Source organism: Bolinopsis microptera, chromosome 1 (genome assembly GCF_026151205.1).
Source record: "Bolinopsis microptera isolate Bmic1 chromosome 1, MBARI_Bmic_1.0, whole genome shotgun sequence".
In the NCBI taxonomy this organism is placed as follows: domain Eukaryota; kingdom Metazoa; phylum Ctenophora; class Tentaculata; order Lobata; family Bolinopsidae; genus Bolinopsis; species Bolinopsis microptera.
In genome coordinates, this window is record NC_087072.1 from 16,766,328 (window position 1) to 16,788,838 (window position 22,511).

Genomic DNA, 22,511 nt, shown 5'->3' on the forward strand with positions numbered 1-22,511 from the left:
CAAATCGATGGAATAGTATTAGGAATTTGTGACAAGTAATTTGTTAATATAAATCTTTATAGGCACCTCTGAACATCTAACTTCCGGATTCTAAGTCTTGACAGACTTTTCTGACAGAAAAGATGTCCAATATTAGTTATGTGAATGTTTGGATATTCACATTCACAATCATCTCATGTCCAAACTTAAGTAAGTTTACTTTAACTTTCAGAATGTTAATTATTATAGTATTATCAATATAATTACAACACTACAGATACATTACATCTATTGAGTATTATGTAATTGAACGGAAGTGCTTTAACCAGGTACTTTAACCACACCCAGGCTCCTTAATACGAAGGACTTTTTTAATACAAATGAAAAGCTCGAATATATTTGAACATTTCAATGATCCGAGTGCAGATTCAAACAACCCTTTATAACCGGCATTCAATACCTTTGTTCAAAATATTTCCGAAATAGAACACAACTCCTGAGTCCTGCACCATTACGCTTAGTCAGCCGCGGTAAAATTGTCAAGACTATTCAACATTAATTTGCATTAGGACCAGGACCAATGTAAAGAACCCTACAATTAACATTTTAATGGTTATTTTAAATGTCGGTTAAATATTCCAGGTTCAGCAGAGATAACAGTGTCACCTGGAAGTAGGGAAGTGGTAGACAGTGCATCTGCAACCTTCACTGTATCTTGTCAAATTGGTAGCTTGTCCTTGACTAGTGGACAAGTGACCAACGTCGAGTGGAAATTGGGAGATACGATCTTGTCAGATGATGACACCTACACACCAGATGTGGGAACAGCTTCGTATGAGGTTACAAATGCAACGCAAACGACCACCTTGGAGGTGGCAGGTTCTGGTACTACAGGGAGTATCATGCAGTTTACTTGTGTGGTAACTGATCCTAGTGATTTTCACGGAGCTACAACCAAGTCGGCCAATCCTGAGCTGAGATTTTACAGTTAGTTTTGAAATCTCAAACTTTTATTTGGTATCTTGAAATCAGTCCTTTTATTTTTGATCAAGTTTTCGCGACAGAACTCTGAAACGTGAATACTGGCTCAGTACTTATACACACCACTGCGACAAATCTGCAGCAGCATTTCATGGGATTTAAAAAGACTGTTATTGATGATCAGATTCGTGCTGCCATCGATTTCACGTCTTAATCGAAATTTCATATTTTAAATTTTGATCAATAAATTATTTGAGCAATCGAGCAATCGGTTGTTCTTTTATCCTAAACTCATACCAAATATTTCAGCTGTCACCTCAGTAGCTAAGAATGTTACAACCGCTGTAGAACAGACGTTGACTTGTACTATGAGTAACTTAGACACAAATCATGCTGCTTTAGTTGCCTGGAAGGATCCTACTGACGCAGAAGTTCTATTATCAGATACCACCAACTACGCTATGATTCCTGGAACAGTTAATGGTGATGGTACTCAAAACACCGAACTTACCATCAAACAAGCCAAAATGGCGACTTTCCCTGGAAAATCATCATTCACTTACAAGTGCTCTGTGACGTCATCACAGTATCCAGAATCACCCCCTTCACCTGATGTAGAGGTTGTTGCAGCCATCCTCAAATTAGGTATCCTCAAAGGGCGTTCCGGATTTATTTTCCAAGTGCCTGTTGTATTCTAGATGAAGTTCTCACATTTTGAGGTTACATTTTTATTTCAACTCAAAATGATGACATTTTTTATAGATCTATTGTTGCCTTTACTGATATCCGTCCATTATTGCAGCGGTAACTGCTGTGAACAAAGAACAGCTCACCGGCACAGTAGCGACTATATCTTGTATCGTATCTGGTCTGACCCAAGTACTAGACGATGTGAAATGGGCGTTATCTGATGGTACGGCCATTATATCTGGTCAGGATGGTTATACCATCGTCACTGGTAAAGATAGTTTCAGTGGTGATACCCAAATTACCACTATAGCAGTCACTGCCGCTCAAAACAATGTAGATAACATATACGACTGTCTTATCTCGTCTACTGAACATGCTGAAACGGACAAAAGTACGACCGTCAACTTAAAAGTGTTTAGTAAGTTCTCTCTCTCTCTCTCTCTCTCTAGTACTTACTGTAGTAAGTAATGTGCAGTTAGTTATTAAAATTTAGATATGTTCTGGAAAATCACTGATTGTGAAAAGTTAGGATTCTTTATCCAGTGATCGAATATTTCCAGAATATAATGACTAAAAAATAAGAGACAACTATTAAAACGGTCACAATGGAAGGTAAATTGGATGAAAAATCTTGAATAATCCGTAAGTTCTAATTGTAGTCTGTAGATTATTTTTGTAAGATGACGTGAATATTTCAGCTGTCATTTCAACAACAAAGTCTGTCACCACTGATACCGCACAGACGTTAACTTGTACTATCGGAGGACTGGACGACAGTAAGGGTGTTTCAGTGACGTGGAAGGATCCTGACGATGTGCAAATTAAAAATACGGATACCGACAACTACGTTTTGGATCTAGGACCAGTCACTGATGACGGAAATCAGAAAGCAGAACTTTATATCACACAAGGCAAAATGGCAACTTTCGCTGGAAAATCATCATTGAATTACAAGTGCATTGTGACGTCGAAACAGCATTTAGAATCCCCTTCATCTGCTGACCAAGATGTTGTTCTACTCATTCAAGCGGTACAAGCTGTGAACAAAGAACTGCTCGAAGGTACTGAGGCGAAGATATCTTGTGTTGTGACTGGCTTGACAAAGGTACTGGATAAGGTGGAGTGGAAGAAATCTGATAATACAAGCATTACTCCTGACAACGGAGATGGCTTTATCATCGACACTGGTAGCTTCGGCACTGGTTCCCAGACTACCACTTTGACTGTCCCTGATAGTCAGACCGACGAAGATAAGGTTTACAACTGTGTTATCACGCCCAATGGTGATGATGCCACGGCAAAGACTACAGAAGTCAATTTAAAAGTTTTCAGTAAGTTATTCAGCTTTTATAGCAAATACGATGAAAAGTGTTCATCAAAATGTAGATTTATATTCGATTTTGTAACTGGATATGGTTCGTTAGTCACACTTTATTGTCTCTTAAAATGATTTCATAACGATGACCCAATATTATTTCAGCTGTCAGTTCAACACCCAAAAATGTCACTACTGATACCGACCAGACCTTAACTTGTACTATCGGAGGACTAGACGCCAATCATGCTGTTACAGTGACTTGGAACGATCCTAATGGAGCAGAAGTACTAAGCTCAGATACTACCAACTACAAATTAGATCTAGGAACAGTTGAAGAGAGAAGTATTCAAAACGCACAACTAACCATCAAAAAAGCCAAAATGGCAGCTTATGCCGAGGAAACATCCTTCACTTACAAGTGCTCTGTGACGTCAACACAGTATTCGGACTCCCCTTCATCTGACCAAGATGTTGTGGCTAACGTAGAACCACGTAAGGTTCCATACTCGATTTAGCTTTCATATGTCCATGCTCTATGACGCGCCAACCTTGACTGATCGAGTCGCTGTTTAACTTTATTTTTGCAGATGAGGAGAGACGAGGCATACAAACGAGTGCAATAATTGGAGCAGCTATAGGAGGAGTTATATTAGTATTCGGTGCAGCTGGCTTTGCGTTTGCTATATTTAAGAAAACAGCAGTGTAAGTGTTGAAACTTATTCGATGTTTTTCTAGCCATTACCAGTTCGAAAGATTTTACGCTTCATATTTTAAACCTGATATTTGAGAGCATAGCGTTCATTCATATCGTCATATAATTCTCTTATCTAACACAATTGTAAATTATTCTAAATTAACTAAATTTTCAGGAAAGTGGGTGCAGCAGCCATAGAAGTAACTTATGAGGGAAGTGCCGGGACAGTTCATACAAACCCTCACAATTTTGCTGGAAATTAATCCTCTTGGAAGGTTGAAATGTTGGTATTGGTAAAATTAATATGGTATATTTCGTGACCTTATGATTAAATATGACCCGATTTTGTGAACAAGCTCTTTTTAACTCTCCACTGCCAATTTCTAAATTTCTAATTGCAGCTTGGGCCAGTGTAGTGGGTACGTTTCGTATTTCAATATTTGTTGATTTTTATAAATTGTATTAATTTATAGTAATTGAAAATATTTAGACCTCTTTCATTGGCAGTTATAGGAGTTAAAGTTTAAACTCTAGTTTTATAAGTATTCAGAAAATATTGTATATAACAAGATATGATGCACACATCACTCATCGGCTGACCTTCAAGGCTCATATTATTTACTTTAATCGAAAGTTTATATAATGAAAATGATGAAGATTTAGAGAAATAACAATACCTTGTACATTCCGGTGTAAGGATCCTTTTCATCGTCCTCATCCTCGTCAGGATCCCCACCCAGCTTCTCCGTTCTCAACATGTTGAACTGAGGAAGTTAAATTATTTATCACGCATAACTTAATTACTTGTTAATCAATCCTTCTGTGCCTTTTTAGCTTATTCGTAGTTTCAATGACTAACTAATGGTTAATGTGTCCCTTCATTAGTTAGCAATAGTAACCGCTAGGTGCAGATTTTACCATAGAGTTAGGCCCAGCGGTGGCTTTTACAATCCGCACAACTAATTTTCGAGCGCTGTTGGATAGACGTCCGCGACCCTCTTTCCAAACGATTTGTAAAACTGATGAATGCGATCGGGCGTGGTCAGTGATTGTAGATATAGAGTATATGACGATATACGGTGTACTGTTTTCTGGGTCACACATGCACATGCGATATAACGTGCATGGCGATATAAATTGTCTGACGGTATACAGTGCGCAAATCTTATCCTAAACTTAACCACAGCAAGGACGCCAACACATTGCCAAACAGAAACTGACGGACTAGTGCGATGATAAAGTGAGCACAGAGACTCACAGTCTGACGATCCAACTTAACCTTTGTCAGGGACAACTCTAGTTAGTAGCTGCAGTGCAGACTTTCCAAATCAGTGATGGCGGCAATGCTCGATGCTCACTAATGATCAGCGGATAATAACGATTATAATAACTTAATAACGAAGCTGCGTCAAGGACATATGTTAATATGGGACGGTTTTGCTTTATAAGAATTAGGAAGCTCACAACAACAACAACGTGCAGGCATAGTTGGTTCGTGCGTCAATTTTTCGGGATAAGTGTATTATGATTTTTTTCGTGCGTTAAAGTGCTTTAAATTGCGTCTGCCTTAAATCTTGCAGGCGATCCTATAGGTTTGGATAAACGATTAAAATGACCTTCATTAGCTCGATTTAACCAACTTAGTGAACTTAGCAAGGGATAGACTAGGATGAAGGAGTTTATTTACTATGAGACATATTGAACGGAGGAGTCTTAGAAAGCGTAAATAGGCCAGCACATTATTGAGCCTCTTTATGTGCTCTTTCGTTTATAGATGTTATTATTAATTATATATTATAAGCTTCTGAAGACTTAACGTGTCATTTAATACTTTATAACATACATTTTAAACTTATTACAACACTACAAATTTATTACATTTATTGAGAATTATGTAATGAAACGCGATGGAAGTATTTTAAGCGGGCATATCCTGTCCAAACCCAGGATGCACGACATAAAGAATTCGTTTTAACTTGTTTGCATGAAAAGCATTAAATTTAATATTATATATTTAGTGGACAGTAAATAAATATTGAAGATTCCCGATTGCAATTGGGCACGATCGAAAGTCGAAACCATCTAAAATAGCTACTGTATGGCCGAGCAATATGTGGATTCTTGACTATGGCCGATGGTATGTGCATTGTATAAGTTTGTTTGGTAAAAAGTGGGTATCTAAAAGTACGTGAATTTAAGTCGTTTCGTGCGTAAATCACTAAATTGCGTTGTGTTTTAAAAGTTCGCAGTGCGCACGAACAAACAATGGGTGCAGGGTCTGTTGTACAGTGCAATTAAGGACCCAATGTTGGCCATTATGACCCAGGTTATTAACTTAATCTGTTTGACTTGCTATTTACTGACCTTATTTGAACGGTCACCATCAACCTAGGGGATTTGTTTAATTGTACTAATTAAGTTTACTTTTACATTAAATAGAACATTTGCACGTTAGAAATACTAGCAGGAACCCGTCTAACCCTAAAGTGGTGTCAAATCTTAAAAGACTAAAATAATTATTATCTATTTAATTCGCGTTTTTGACACCACTTGGGGAGCCAAATTTTGAACACTAAAATTCTTATTTCTTGGCCAATTTTTTATTTTTTCATGCTGATTTGAAGGCCAAAAAGTTTAAGTTGTATATCTTTTAAGGTTTTCGGCGGAAAGTCGTGCTAAAGTTGATGCCGTGGTGTCAGTAAAATAGTACGGAAAACATATACCTTATCGGACCTTATTTGGACGGACATTACTTGAACGCTGGAGGCCCTAGCGTTCATCTTAATGTCCGTCCAAGTTAAAGTCCGTTGAAATGTTTTCAAAAACTTTTCCATTTCGAACTTTTTACCCAGAATATGACAACTATGAGAACTTTATTGTGCCGTAAGTTAACGACGGAAAGGTTCTCCTTGGTCTGCCGGAGGCACAGAAAACTCTACTAGTATATGATGTTTTCAAGGGTCACTTGGAGGAAAAAGTCGACGAGTTCATATTACTGAGGGGATTAATGAAACAGTGCTAGGAAAGCTCCACGTGATGTTAAGGTTAACCTAAAGTTGTCTAAGATAAAAACCACTTCACGCCGAATGGCTTGTAAAAGTTAACACTGAAATGCAGGACCGGGGTAGTTTGATAAAAAAGGTTTCCACAAAGCTAGAAATCACTGATGCTTGTTTAAGCATGGACTATTTCATGCACGAAAACCTATTTAATGAAGATGATATGTGATATTAGACACTAGCGCTGATCATGTACACATATTTTAACATATTTACTGCTTAATGACTGCTATTCTTACTTACTGTATAAAAAATGGATTAAAAATCATTTGCTGAAATTTAAAAAAGTCAAAAATTGAAAAAAATTCGGATTTTTGATGGTTTTGAATGCCTTCGAGCGTTCATATTAATGTCCGTTCACAATTATGTCCGTTCATGTAATGTCCGTCCAAATAAGGTCCGATAAGGTATCGTCTCGCTTTATATATAGTAATATTGTTTTAGTCAGCTTCTTTTACCAAATTGGTGGGAAAAAGTCAATAACGACACCCGAAAGATGACTTTATGAAATTAATTACAAATGACAGGAGAAGAAATCATTTATGCTTGCATTTGAATCCCTGCTCCATTAAATCATATCCAGGTACAGGATATAGGATAGCCTCGAACAACTCCATTTCAAATTTGTGGAACCTCTTAATTACTTAAATACTAAATTAATTACTCGATTGTCAAGTATTTTTAGGATGACTCGAAGCAAAGATTCAGCAGATGAAGATGAACCTCAACATGAACCAATTCTTAAGGAAATGGCGTTTCGGATTTTCATGGTGAGCTGGTTGAATTTATTAAAATATTTGAACGTCTTTTAGAAATGTTTTACTTTGTAGTTATACCAAAATATGAATTTTTGATCAACAATAAACTCACAAATAAATATTTTTCAGTTGGAGAGAAAACTAGGGGTTTACATGCGATCAGTGGACAGATACAGGGTTATAGTGGAGGAGATGACGAACTGTAACTCAGTTCCAATTAGAATTAAACTCGGGGAGGCTCTGAAATCAGTGGAAAGATATCGACTTATAGTCGGGGAAATAAAGGACACGGCCGGCTTACCAAAACAACTATTTAAAAAACCCCAAGAAAACCTGGACAATGCAAGTTTGCAGCGAGAGTAGCACCGCGAAAGTTCGACAGAGAGAAGAGTTGATATTTAATTAATTAATTAATAAGTTAATTAATCTAAGTTGAATGAACATTGTATGATGCCGAAAATAATAATATGAAGCTCTTGATTAACTTTGTATAGTTGCTGATTAATTACAAATGAGTTCATTAACCGAATTGTTCTGTATGCAAAATCTACTTGGGCTCACAATATATTATATTATTATAGTATTAGTAGGGCTCACAATAGCCTTTTACTAGCCTGTTATCACACAATTTATAAAATGTTGAAGTGTAGAGCTATAATGGAGGTCGCGCTTGCCAGCACTGCAATTCGACTAAAATTAAAAATCTGAAGTTGTTCACGGTATTGCCTCAAGCACGAAACTTAAGAGATGTAAACAATATGGAAAATGAATGACAGGCGATGCGGAAGTATGATGAGGAAGTATGATGGCAGTACCTGCTGAATAGAATCACTGAAGTTGTTGAAGTAAAGTTCGATCTCCTTCTCGTAAACCACCAATAGAGGCAGCTCGTGTTTCTTGAAAGTTTTGTAGATGAGCTTGTTGCCCTGCATGGCGTAGTACCGGGACCACCAGTACATGGACAGAAACTCCCAATCATCTGATTCGTCTATTATAGGGATAGGGCCCGGCTGAGGAAACTACTTTAGAATTTGTGTAATTTGAATACATTATTGCAGGAGTGTTATATTAAGGGTGAACAAATTCACAACACACACACGCACATTCACACGCGCACATTCAGTAAAATTGATATAGATCTGAGAAAATTCCTCATTTGCAATACTGACTGGAGCTAGAGGTTTCTTGGTAGCGAAGCAGCAGCAGTTGCAGCAGCCCTCTTCTTCCTCCTCCTCTATCACTATCACTGTCTCTGTTTCCGTTACTGATATCGACTCTGCGTTCTCGGGGGTTCCTGAAAATACATATGTTTAGTCATTCGTGAGCTTTTGAAACATCAAGTAAATCCGATTGAAACTGCACATTTAAATAATACAGATTTAACTTGATACATACCTTCTGATTCCTCAGTAGTGGAACTTCCCTCCAGTTCAGCGGCTGCTAACTTCTTCTTCAGATACTCCGGGTCGTACTGAGAGAACGACTTAAGTACATACTTTCCCACAAGTGGTGAGAAACCGTTAGCTCTCTGATCCAGTAGTCTGATGTTTATTGGTGGCTTGTATGTGAATCCTTGGGGGAGCAGCTGAAACGTTCAGAGGTCAGAAACGGTTAGTCTACCGGAAAAGATGACCGAACATGGGGAATATTTGTTTGGCGAGGGGCCAGGCATCAACTGGCAAGAGATCGAAAATTCACCAAGAAGTATGTTGTAGCAGAAAATTGAAGACTCACCACGTCAAAATAGTGTGAAGTTTGAGGGAAGTTAGGCAGATTAACAAGATCAGGAATCTTAGGTAATGTTAGCATAGCCCCTCCGCACTCAATCTCCAGCAAGGGGTTGTCTATAGGTTTCTTGGCCCAGAACTTGAGATGTCTCAATCCCCAACTTAGCACCTCTACCCTAGTGTTTTTAAGAATGGGTCTGATGCCTGGCGGCACTTGATATCCGTTACCACTCGGGTGTCTGGGTGGATCGAAGGGTATATCTTCAGGCTCTTCTGATATATCAGTATCCGTCTGGCCTTTCTTTTTGGTCTTCTTTTGTTCCTCCGCTACTGGCTCAGGTTTGCTAGTCTGAAAGGATATTTTTAGACATTTTGCTTAATACATAACATTAGATTTAACAAGATGCGGAAACCAAACTCATATAATAAATAAATAGTGTTATCAGCCTTTTACCCAGAATATTTCGAAAGCAGCTAGAACATCACCAGCATTTTCACCATTCTTGACAATAGGTATCCACTTCAACTTGACAGGATCGTAAGGCTTTCCGAAAGACTCATGTGGCATTCCCGTTACTGTTCCTAGATGCTCATCACCCTGTAACAATTGTTGTTCTGCAATCGTTGTCTCAAGAAGTAGTGATAAGATTGAAGGAATCATGACCAATGATAAAATCATATGATCGATCTTCTCAATATTCGATATCAATCAAATCGAGAGAAATCATAAAAGTGTAAATGAATTAGATTGGCGATGAAACGAGAGACTAACCAGGGGACCACGATGGTAGACGTTGATAGTGACCTGTGGTAGAGCTTGCTTGATTTCCCTGATTTTTCCAACAATAGAGATGTCCTTGAAGACCATGGTTTGGTCCCAGCACGGGGAGAGTTGCTGCCAGATCGTCACCGTATTCTGGGTCTGTCTAGCTACACTTACACAGCAAAACGTGTCTGCAGATTAAGAAGGAGTCGGTTCATTTCTATATTAAACACAGCTCATCCTTTTGTATCAGAAAATAATCTTTCAAAAAGAGACCCTTGTAAGCTATAATATTTGCATTATGCACAGATAACGAGTTATTTTGTTTTTGTCCAGTGTCCACGAAAGGAAAGTGCTTGAATTGCTAACTTACTGCAATAGCCGCTGACATCAGGACTACTGAGGGCTCTACCGGAATAAACATGAGTCCTCACTTCAAAGAAGTGTTTATCCGGGAAATTTATCAGAATTTGCGCTGGAACCTTGACCTTCTGGTTATTCAACACCATTGTGAAAGTGATCGGTCCTGAGTAGTTCAACATTTTAACAAGTAAGATATCGAGGGCATGAAACCATAAAAACAGATGTGTTCCGGTATTTAGTTGGAGGTAATACAATTAGGTTGTAACAAGAAGATAACCATTTGTCAGAACAAAAGAAAGAAGATCTAACCAAACTTGAAAGAGTCGAGCTGGCGGCGGTATCGTCTTCTCCTGACGATATCTGAGCCCATCTCTCCGCTGTGGAACTTAGTTGTGAACATTTTAGCGTACTCCCAGCCACCTGTCTTCTCAACACTCTCCTAAGGGACGTTTTTTATCAATTTGGCAAAAAGGAGCCTAGAATAACTACAATATCATTGTTCTTACGTTGTAATTGCATATTCGAAGATATGATTAAAAACCTCTCATGTTAAATCTTACTTGTATAGTCAGAACTCTACTAGCACCAACTTTCACTCTGCTCCGTAGCCATAGTCTTCTCCGACACAGGTGATATGACTTGGCACTTGAACAGTAATCGCTAGAGTCGGGGTCCAATGCGTATTGGTATCCTGTGATTGAGCACAACTTTATTTACTTTCAATTAATTTCAACGATGATCGAATGTGAACCAACGTTGATTGATTAAGTCATTCCCGAAAGCTACAAATATCACTATCAAGGAACCCCAGCGGGGAGAAGAGGAACCCCAGCGGGAAGAAGAGGAACCCCAGCGGGAAGAAGAGGAACCCCAGCGGGGAGAAGACGAACCCCAGCGGGGAGAAGAGGACCCCAGCGGGGAGGAGAGGACCCCCAGCGGGGAGAAGAGGAACCCCAGCGGGGAGAAGAGGACCCCAGCGGGGAGAAGAGGACCCCAGCGGGGAGAAAAGGAACCCCAGCGGGGAGAAGAGGAACCCCAGCGGGGAGAAGAGCAACCCCAGCGGGGAAAAGAGGAACCCCAGCGGGGAGAAGAGGAACCCCAGCGGGGAGAAGAGGAATCCCAGCGGGGAGAAGAGGAATCCCAGCGGGGAGGAGAGGAACCCCAGCGGGGAGAAGAAAAACCCCAGTGGGGAGAAGAGGAACCCCAGCGGGGAGAAGAGGAACCACAGCGGGGAGAAAAGGAACCCCAGCGGGAGAAGATGAACCCCAGCGGGGAGGATGTTTTTAACGTACCTTCCACGTCCCCAGGTGACATGGTGTCCACATGCCAGTCTACTGTTACCTCCCATCCCTCAGGGTTCTCAACTTCATCTCGCGGTATTGTCAGCTCCATTCTCTGGAAAGTTCGGATGATGAAATGGTTTTATTGATGGACAATAAATAATTATTTCCTTACCTTGAGCTACCACGCGAATGAAATTTGTCACGTTTTCCGACCCTATGAACAAACTCCTACTAAAGGCACTTATATATATATTACACTGAGAGGTATTTTGGATTTAGATTTATGAATACTCAATGATGTCAAAGACTAACCGAATTCATCCAGAAGAGTAAAGGATTAGACCAGTCGTCCCCGATCTCAATAGTCTGTACCTCGAACACTTCGTCTGTGTAAGAGTTCAGACCAAAATCTTCACCCACGATGGAACTGAAGAGTGTAAACAACAAATTGTTAATGTTTAGGTAATGTTTTAATAATGAAATTATAAGATCTCATCACTTAAAGTGGATGTAAATTTCAAACGAGCAACTGAAGCCTCTAGCCTCTTCTCACCTGAAGTCTGGAGTGACAGCCCATTCACTGACCCAGAACCAGCCATTGGGAGGTTCGAAGTTTATCTTGGGGAGAGCTAGCAGACCATTTACATCAGAGAATCCAGGTCTCTGGAGGCCCTTACTCGTCCAGTTACCTGCACCCATAACTGCTTGATTCTCATACTGAGGAAGGTACCATCAGAACCAGTTCGACACTTGAAGTGAGTAACAACCGCAAGTAACTTAATATTGGCTTCTGAAAGCCCTGATAAATTATCAAAATGCAAATACTCTAAAGTTAGACTGACGGTTTCTGCAAAGGCAGTGTAGGTGCCACCGTAAGGTACCCGCCACTTGTAGTACTGGTCTAGGGAACCAAACCAAATGTAACACTTCATGAGAGTAGCAATGGAGGAACCGTCCCCTCCGACGTACTGATGGAACAACATTGATTTATGGCTTACTTGAAGACGAGATATCGTTATTTTGATAAATGTCGAGGGGAAATAACACCAACTCCAGTCAAGGGTTTCACAGATACTTACAGGGCTGACGAACATTAAAAATTATATATTGATCAACCAACATAACACATAACAACAAGGTAACATTATGCATACACTCTAACACTCTAACACTCTAACAGTACCTGGAAGGGGATGTGTCTGGTTGAGCCGCTGAATTTCCCTTTAGCCACATTAGACTCAAGGAACCAATGTATGGGAGCCTTGTAGTATCCGATCTTAATATTTTTCATTATCATCCATATAACGACGTCAGGAATGTCAGTTTGGGGCTCCTCGCAAATAACACCAACTGTATAATGTTCAGGTTAAATCAAACATACGTGATACAGTGAAACCGTGAGCTATCTAATGTAAAAGATTGATTGGTCTTCATTTTCACCCTGACGTAAACCAAAACCTAAATCATATCTCTTAGACGACGACAAGACTCACTAGAGTCTAGACTGGCAACAGCCGGGAAACGACAAAATGGGGCAAAAGATCGACCGGGCTGTTATATTGTCCCAAAAGAGGTTATAAAATGTAAACACCTTTCTCCAAAGCAAGAAGCATTTCATTGTAAAAGTCTCTAGAAGGGTTCACATCTTTGATCATCCTCCCTAACTTAACAATTAACTCATCCATCCTAAATCTCCTGAGAGCCTTGAGTCTCTTATCCAGCTCGTTACAATGATCTGGTAGCTCGGGCAGATCTAACTTGAGGTTGTCTATCAGGGTTTTTAAAGAGTTCTTCATCTTGCTCTTGATGGTCCTGTCTGTTAGCTCCAGCTGAATCGCGTCGTCCACATCTGCAATGTCAGCTTCCTGAATATTGTGCACGATTAATCGTTATTAACGATAGAAAAGAACGCGTTGGTTATCAATCGACGGGCGTAATATCTGGTAATTGAGCTGATAATTTGCAAAATAATATTCTAAATTAATATCAAAACCCCGGGGTCAACTTACAAACTTGTCATATATTCTCTGAAGCAGATTAAGAGTCTCGAGCCTGAAGATGACATCCTCCCACTCACAGACGACCAGAGCAGCTGGGGCTCCTGCATCCCAGTTTAGATAGTAGTACCGGGTACTGTCGAACAGGGGTTGGGTGGGCTGTGTGTTGGAGTTGGTTCTGTCTACCGACATGCTATTTGCATTACCAAACTCCCCGCAAGACACCTGATGTATTGTTACTTTCTTCATCATGTTCAGTTACCTCAGCTACAAATGTTTTATCAAATGCTTCTTGATTCTGACACCTTTACTAGGATAACCACTTCCCCTAACGCCCATTTCATCTTTTTATAAATTATCATTTCTCAAAATGTTGAAATATAGGGCGCACCTCAAACGTTACCACACTGTCCGCCTTCTCGATCATAGTGGCCTCCAAACAACACGCAGCAATGACAAACTTGGTCCTGTTCAAGTATCTCTCACTCTTGGCTTTGGCATCAGGGGCACTGGGCTGCACTCTACACGTCACTCCCACTGAGTAACTGGGTTTCGTGAATATCTCCATAAACATCCTGCCTCGGAAACCTATGCCTGAGGGGGAATTGCTGGTTTTAATCGATAAATATTGTAGACTGGACACACAATAAAGCAAAAAACGAGTAAAAATGAACGTTTGAGAAATAGGCAATGCTGAATTAAGGGTTTTTGGAATATTGATGAACTTACCAGGCACCCATCCATCGTTGAGGTACTGGAGTTGCTCGTTATACTCTGTTATTTCTCTGGGAGCTCCACTGAAGTTGATGAAGCAAGGACCGAATGTGGGGTCGAACCCAATGTCGTCTTGAGAGGAGTAGGAGATGGAGGATAACTTGAGGAAGTAGGTGGCGATTATGTCGTCGTCTCCATCCAAGTCTCGGTCCACTAGACGGATTATCAGGGTATCGGTCACAGTAGGGACCTGATGATGTCAGATTGTGAAGAGTTTGTGGCAACTCGGTAATGAACGCGAGAAGATCGCTTGAACCATACATTGATACATTACCGAAAATGATTTGATAGTTTATAGTAAGCTTCTTTATTGCGCCCTTCGAATAACTGAGCTATTAAGACCCCCTTGACAATTAAGCCAATGTCTGTCTAACCTCTATATTGTAGATGATGTCCTGGAAGAAAACAGGGTTGTACTCCGCGTACATGAGGTCAGTCAGTCCTTCCACACCGCTATAGCTCACAGCAACGTAAGGGTCCGACAAAGCTAGCCGCTGTAGAGTCTCGTTTTCTGAGACAGCATCATCTGCAGACACTGAAACACAAGGTTATATTTACAACTACTTTGGGTAGTGAAAACAAGACATTGACAGAGTTCTGGACAACAAATAAGTAAACTTTCTGTTGAAGACATTATGTACTCACTGGGAGCGACATCCTCGCAGTGTAGTATTCTAACTACTAGTCTCTGGTATTGAGCGTTCACCTCACTGGGCCTCATCACGTTCCTTATAGTAGGTTAAATAAAACAGGTTATCCAGTCGAATTCAACAACACGATGATACTTGTACCTTAACCTATAATTTCACTCAGCTCCAAGGCTGTAGAAATTTGTTTATGGGATATAGCGCGATTGAAACCGAACTGAAAAGGTTATGCCATCAGGAGACATACAATACTATCGACTTGTTATTTGTATCATGTCGTCAAGTACTTACGAGAATACGTTGAGCAGGAGAGGTTCAACTTGGGGAGGTGCCAACAGTTTTTGTCCCGATGCCATTATGCTCATGGACAGGTTCACAAACCCCTGGGAGAAGTTTAAGTGACTGTGTATGATTTAGAAGAACAACAATTGTTTGTTCGAGAAAAGACCTAGATCATGTCGACCATTTTCGATATTGACAAGTTTGATAGGAAAATAAGACTTTCTGGACGTAAGTTAAAGTATTAAAAACTACGTATAAACCTTGATATTTTTAGGTGATTCAGTAGGGTGTGTGATGATTAGCCACTTGCGGAACATGGTTCTACAAGCGTCATTTGAGAGGTACCCTGGTTCGTCCCATCCAATAGGGTCACTTTGGAACGCCGTCATCATCACAAACTGCATACATGATGTTTGGTCAATCCAATCAAATATAAATTGAATGCTTGTGTGATAGAGTACTCCCCCTCTATACGTATAAGAGTTATACCAATTACTGCTAGAATAGGTTTCATAGGCAGAACTGAGCAAATAATTTCGAAACAAGGAATTAAGCAGATAAGCTATATCGTGCTATAATATATATAGTCTATATATATACTCACCTTAAATTCCCCCACTAAAGAAGCGTCATCTAGCCTCAAAGTGTTCAGTACTCTTAAATGCACTACATCTTTTGCTATCTCAAAGGGTGAGCTGTATGTTACGAATGATATCGCCTGGAAAGGATATATTTGTTTACCTTCCTCGTTAATATCATGGCGGCTCAATTTATGACCGTTATTGATATAAATATTGACCATTAAGAATACAGCGGGATGCCCGAAAAACAGCCGCATTTAAATGGTGACTACCCCTTCCTTCGATATATCTGATTGCCGCAAGAAAATGTATGATTTTTCTCAAATATTCTAGATTTTTGGCGCATCATTCTTGGTTCAATTTCATTTATTACCTCAATTCTTGCCGATAACATTGATAGAGAGCTGCATAAATCATGAACTATTGTCGTGAGGCAAAATAAGTTGCACTTGTAGGAGGAAAATACGTTATCTTTTATCTAGGACTAGCATGTATTATTAGCCGAATAACTACTTGTATATTGTATAATGTATAAGTTTGCCTTTACGTTAGGGAGCAACTATGGCTAGCCACCCTCTTTATCCTTCAAACTAATAACCTACCTCGTTATAGACAGGGTCTATGCTATCCTCGCAGATCTGCGTGCTCTTAGTATCTTTACCGATGGTGAGCACAACCACAGGATCACAGGGAGTGTGGGTAAGCTGTCTAGCTTCGTGGATTAGGAACCGGATCTGATACACGTCCTTTACCACTGAGAGATCCGCGTGGTTCATCGGCTGGGCTCTGGTGCAAATTTACAGGTTATAGTTAAGTTTTTAATAAGTTGTACAACGCTTCTAAAATAGAGCAAATAAAGTGGTGAACATTCAATAAACCAAAATAAAATCATATGCTGGTCGATGTAACATTTAACACGTGCTTAAATTTGATGTTTAAGGTATAGTAACAGTATAAATAGAGTCGCTGCAGTAAAATGTTCCGATTGATAGAAGGTTGCTCAAATTTGTGCTTATTGACACTCAAACTTACAATCTGTCCCCTTTAGTTTCCATTATGGAATCGACAGGTTTAGCGTGAAATACAAGTATTGCACTTCCCTGACAAGTAATTAAAATGGCTATTTATTTTCATTTCAAAAACGATAAATGTTATGAATGAAGACTGTTGTAGTATTATATACTTTGAATAATGTCAGCATAGTTCAACAGTATCATTTATGAGAAATGAGTATGAAAGGGAAGAATTATAAAGGAATCCTTTTCAGAAAGAAATTTAGAGTGATATTTCTTTTAATGCAACATTCTTCAGGGTAAGATAAGTTGATATCAAGAATGAAATCTGGAGGCTTCTCCATTCAAATCATCAATTAATGAAAGTGATCTAAAGCGCAATTGAATGACTTCCATGCTTCTATAGTTTTAATGGTAAAAATCATCGAGTTTGAAAATTCTCCACAGCTACTATTTGCTATTGAACTGCTAGTTTCCATTTCCATTTCCAAGAACTAGCAGGTTCTTTTCACTCACGTTCGAGAGGATGATTCTTCAGTGTATGGATCGTGGTGATCTTTAAACATGCACTCAAGCATTATCTTAGCCTATTTGTCGGCATGAGGAAAAAATAGTAAGAATTTCTAACTATAGAAAGTAAATTATATGAATACATTATACAATGTAACTGTATGGTAGCTAGTAAAATTATTTTTATATTTATAATAGAGAGCTTATCATATGATTAAATTTACGATGATGAACTCGACTAACTTTAGTCCGAAAATGTTTGAAAATGGAAAATCGATCGTTTCGTTTTTACCGCGAAAACATTTTGTGCGATGAAAATTTTCGTCCGAATTCCTAGTAGTAGTACATTAATATAGTAGGTTTAGTAGCAGTAGATTTTAGTAGTAGTAGGTTGGGTTAAATAGAACAGGGCGATGGAACAATAGCATAAATTAATGGAGAAAATTACTGTGGAGGAAATGGACAATCCTTTCGGTAAATTGCCATTTATGCCATGATGTTTGGTCATGTGACACCTAAATGGGTCATCATTATTCCTAACATGTTTATTTATACAGACCAGGCTACTCAAAACTCTGTGATGTGCTCAACTACACTATATAATAATAATAAGAGTAAGAGATAACAAATGAAACTAACAGCCCCTAAGGGTAACAATTAAAACTTCTCCGAGTTTCATAAGTTGGGACCCTCAGGGGATTGGAACTAGAGGCATGATCCGGTACACTTTGGCACGATGCTAAATCGAAGTAAAATTATTAGTAATTACTAATTCTAGTCTGGTCATATTATAGCTTCAAACGTATCCGTTATTTTGAAATCTTTTTGCAGGATCGTAATCAGCTTGGCGGGACGAAACGTTTGGTAGCGAGTTTATGAGATTGGAAGATGAAGAAAATTTCAATGACAAATGAATCAGCATGAAAAAAGTTGAAATCATAAAATTTAAGACTAATTTATTGATGAAGAATAAGACATGTACTGAATGATTATAAATTTGAACGTCAATATTAAATATTTCTTTAACATTTGATACTGGTTCAGACCTGATAGTAATATTTCAAACTCACCCCGTTCTCTACACCCGACGTGTCCTTCAGTTTTATTTGCTTAGCTTGCTCGGGATGGTTCAGAAGAGAAATAGCAGGGAATTTGCCGTGTCCAATAACCCTGGGTAACGAATCCTTTTAGGTTCACTGCAGCTCTTAGGGGTCGTTCACATATTACGTAATCAGCCGAGGGGGTTCCCAAATGATTGCGGTTGATTACGGTGGGGGGGGGGGGCGGGGGATTTGGTTGTTGATTACGTCAAAATCAAAATTTAATTTCACTCTGATAGTGATAAAATTTAGGAATGGATCGGGTATCCGGCTGCCGAAGTAAGTAGTTGAGAAGGTGCTTGGCCGGATATCATAACAATGATTTCGGCTCATAATGATCAGGGTAGCATGAAACGTAGAGAAAAGTGCTTTCCAGGGAAAAAAGTCGAAAAAAGGGGGGGGGGGGGGGGGGGGGGGGGGGTCAGGCCATGATTACGTAATTTTGCTGTCAGGAGGAGGGGGTTGATTACGGAGGGGGAGCTGGTAAAAATTGCTAAAATATTGATTACGTAATATTTAAACGACCCCTTATGACGTCACACGTCATGGTCATGGTCGATATTGCGAAATCCTTATTTAGAGGCCATTCTATTTCTACTACATGGGGTTGACTATTAAGTTTCTATAAAGGAGGTGGTTGGCAGAACCAACTGTATTCAATTGCTATTGTTAGAATAGTATTCTCCCTATTCACAAACTTTATAATGTCATTTTATTTAAATATCACTATCATTTTAGCTAATGATAATCTACAAGCACTATAATGTGCATAAACATATAATAAAGATAACTCCGCCGAATCTTTACTCGGCGGAATGACAGGCTGTGAGGCTTAGCGCGGCCCAGTAAACAATCACCTGCTCAAATTACGTTTTAAATTCGATCATTAAATCGATTCAATGATTTCTCTCCTAACAGGAGAATATGCATTAGTGCCAATGCCATAATATTAGTATATTTGATTTTGTTGCCATCACAAATATACATACACTAATACAGTAACAAGTAGTATATTTCGTGAACTCAAATTATTTGCAGCTGACAAACCTGGTAATGATCACACACCTAGCTTAGATTTGTAATCTTTGTAGAATAATAACAATTTGACAATATTTTAAATTTAATTCAAATTCCACTCTATTTCACCCTGATAGTAATACAATTTAGGAATGGATCAGGTCGGGGTGTCGAGCTGCTAAAGTAGGCAGTTGGGAAGGTGCTTGGCCAGATATCATAACAATGATTTCGGCTCATAATGATCAGGGTAGCATGAAACTTAGAGAAAAGTGTTTTCCAGGGAAAAAGTAAAAAAGAGGGGCATGATTACGTAATTTTGTTGCCAGGAGGGGGGTGGGGTCTTGATTACGGTTGATTACGGAGAGGTGAGGGTGGTAAAAATTGCTAAATTATTGATGTTTTATTACGTAATATGTGAACGACCCCTTACTCCAATATAGCTCAGTATACGACAACGGAAAGGTGCTTTTTGACTTTGTAAGTAACTTAAAACAATTAAGTTCCATGTTATAATAAAACAAAAATGACCGAAAAGTTTCAGAAATAAAATAAAGTTAAATCATGGAACTAATTTCTTCGTAGCTAAATAGTAACTAACTTGCCACGAGCATCTGTACGGAAGGTGTAGACAACTATTTCAACACAGTCGTCTTGGGTTATGCCACGTTTACCCAAAGGAAATGTGAATAACTGCAAATAAACTAGTTAGACAATAGACATTTAATTAATTTAAAAGCCTGCATATTACATAAAAAGAATTTACGTCTCTGGTTCTAGAATTCAAATAGATTTGTCCGGATATTGGATATGAAACTCCCACACCGGGCATACCTCATTCCATTTAGGATTAAGATCGTTGTCAAAGACTTTACTCTTGATGCTGTAACCCTGGAAGCTGCACACCACCATAGTCGACTGGATCCCCGACTTCTCAACCAGGGGGAGGGATATTCCCTCCTTCACCAGGACGTCCAGAGACATTGTTCTCTAGAGAACTGGAATCGCTCAGACGCGATTTCTAGACCAGCTTTAGGACAAGAAGTTTTTAAATTGCTAGATATCAAATAATCTTCTACTATACGCTAGTCAGTCAATTAATTTAATCATTTGATTAATAATGAATGACGTCACGAGTACCATGCGAGAAACCAGGAAAAAGCAAAATAACAAGACGTAAACAAAAAGTTAGACCTGCAGCAGATCCCATTGAATCAGTGTAATGTTGGCTGTAAGCTGTAAACCAATAGGATTGTCGGAAATGTGCAGGTCCGAATAGGAGGGTCGGATGAGAATAAGCCAAGTGTGTAGATGATTGGCTTACTCGTAAGTTGTTGGAGTGTTTATTGTATACCCACGCAAGGTGAAACACGACCCTAATAGACCAACGGACTGTTCTAGTCAGAATACACAGACTTAATACCCTGCATGCATGGTAAGACATGACGAAATAATTATCAGCATCTCCAGTATCGTAGCCAGTTTCATTACCATGAATATAATATACTAGTGTAACCCGTGCCTACGGCCGGGACTTCACTATAGCAGTTAAAAAGCAAAAGTATAAACCTGTCTATTACCCAGAAACCCTTACTATTACCCAGAAACCCTTATGGTAGGGGCCTAACTTCGAAAATAAAAAAGATAGAAACGTCTGGTTTTCAACAAAATGTTCGCCTTGTAAAAGTAACGTTTCCCCCCCAGGGGGAAAATTCAAAACAATGTAGATTTTGAATTATCGCGAAAAGTCTTATTTTGGGCCTTATAAAAGTACACAGCTTTAACTTTGCGGATTCCTGTACTCTGATTGGCTGAATTGTGTCACGTGCTAGCTGTTTGCACAGTGGAATGCGCCACGCGTGCAAATCATGCTTGATGTCGCGCGCGAGGTCGAGCCGTCTGTTTAAATTAAACCAACTCTAGTACCACCACCAGTCAGTAACTTTTCCTGGGTACGAATAGTAACCAATTAGGGCTACCAAATGCTGAACACAAGGATATTTCGTATTCTGCAGGCTGTCCGGTCGCTTAAGACTATGGTCGCTCTTAACTGAGCTCTTAAGTGAAGTTAAGTGAGACCGTGAGCACCACTTATTGTCAAATTGGCTTTTGGATAACGGCCCAATCATGAATTAAAACAGTACAAGTTGTGTTTTAACGGCAAAATACAGCTAATTCTAGCCCTTGAAAGTTGTAGGTTTGGAAGATCAATACGGCTGCTTTAATTCTTAAAAGTCTTAAGTTAGAACGGCCAAAACACCCTATTCGGCGTCAGTCAGCTGCACCCAGAAACCCTTACTGGTAGGGGCCTAACTTCGAAAATAAAAAAGATAGAAACGTCTGGTTTTCAACAAAATGTTCGCCTTGTAAAAGTAACGTTTCCCCCCAGGGGGAAAATTCAAAACAATGTAGATTTTGAATTATCGCGAAAAGTCTTATTTTGGGCCTTATAAAAGTACACAGCTTTAACTTTGCGGATTCATGTACTCTGATTGGCTGAATTGTGTCACGTGCTAGCTGTTTGAACAGTGGAATGCGCCACGCGTGCAAATCATGCTTGATGTCGCGCGCGAGGTCGAGCCGTCTGTTTAAATTAAACCAACTCTAGTACCACCACCAGCCAGTAACTTTTCCTGGGTATAATATTCTAGAACACGCATTAAATTTTCGTAGTTAAAAAGGTGCGAAAGTATGAACTCACTCAGTCCGAACTTCACATAGCCATGTGCCTACGCGTACTGCGTGACGCGCTTGTTTCACAACTCGGTCGCGCGCTACTGCAAGCGAGAGGGCTCTGGTTAGAGCAAAGTCCGAACAGACCGCAATTTAATTCTGAGTGCCCCTCATGTATCTAATATAATAGTAATACTTGATACTTGATAGACAATCTTGGGGTACACTGCCAAATTTTAATTACCTAATTTAAATTAGGGGTCGTTCACATAATACGTAATCAATATTTTAGCAATTTTTACCCC

The 22,511-nt window shown here is 39.4% G+C and overlaps 2 protein-coding genes across 2 annotated transcripts in view; both read right to left on the reverse strand.

Annotated features, from left to right (window-relative positions):
* Positions 1–20,565, reverse strand: part of LOC134825988 (myoferlin-like) — a 44,478-nt gene extending 23,913 nt beyond the window's left edge. Inside the window, exons 1-29 of the mRNA XM_063838220.1 lie at positions 20,368–20,565; positions 20,135–20,226; positions 18,490–18,589; positions 16,929–16,996; positions 16,499–16,682; positions 15,920–16,033; positions 15,576–15,713; positions 15,325–15,416; positions 15,032–15,114; positions 14,761–14,921; positions 14,342–14,576; positions 14,004–14,206; positions 13,625–13,837; positions 13,207–13,480; positions 12,799–12,965; positions 12,458–12,583; positions 12,169–12,332; positions 11,928–12,042; positions 11,625–11,727; positions 10,893–11,023; positions 10,642–10,771; positions 10,343–10,495; positions 9,979–10,160; positions 9,661–9,804; positions 9,214–9,555; positions 8,875–9,064; positions 8,649–8,773; positions 8,295–8,489; positions 4,340–4,426 (exon numbers count right to left, since the gene is read on the reverse strand). Coding sequence (XP_063694290.1) covers positions 4,340–4,426; positions 8,295–8,489; positions 8,649–8,773; positions 8,875–9,064; positions 9,214–9,555; positions 9,661–9,804; positions 9,979–10,160; positions 10,343–10,495; positions 10,642–10,771; positions 10,893–11,023; positions 11,625–11,727; positions 11,928–12,042; positions 12,169–12,332; positions 12,458–12,583; positions 12,799–12,965; positions 13,207–13,480; positions 13,625–13,837; positions 14,004–14,206; positions 14,342–14,576; positions 14,761–14,921; positions 15,032–15,114; positions 15,325–15,416; positions 15,576–15,713; positions 15,920–16,033; positions 16,499–16,682; positions 16,929–16,996; positions 18,490–18,589; positions 20,135–20,226; positions 20,368–20,517 — 4,461 coding nt within the window. The 5' untranslated portion in view covers positions 20,518–20,565. The remainder of the gene's footprint in view (positions 1–4,339; positions 4,427–8,294; positions 8,490–8,648; positions 8,774–8,874; positions 9,065–9,213; positions 9,556–9,660; positions 9,805–9,978; positions 10,161–10,342; positions 10,496–10,641; positions 10,772–10,892; positions 11,024–11,624; positions 11,728–11,927; positions 12,043–12,168; positions 12,333–12,457; positions 12,584–12,798; positions 12,966–13,206; positions 13,481–13,624; positions 13,838–14,003; positions 14,207–14,341; positions 14,577–14,760; positions 14,922–15,031; positions 15,115–15,324; positions 15,417–15,575; positions 15,714–15,919; positions 16,034–16,498; positions 16,683–16,928; positions 16,997–18,489; positions 18,590–20,134; positions 20,227–20,367) is intronic.
* The window catches only part of LOC134825991 (lysosomal cholesterol signaling protein-like), a 383,362-nt gene that overhangs the window by 5,419 nt on the left and 355,432 nt on the right, over positions 1–22,511 (reverse strand). The gene's annotated exons all lie outside the window — the stretch shown is intronic.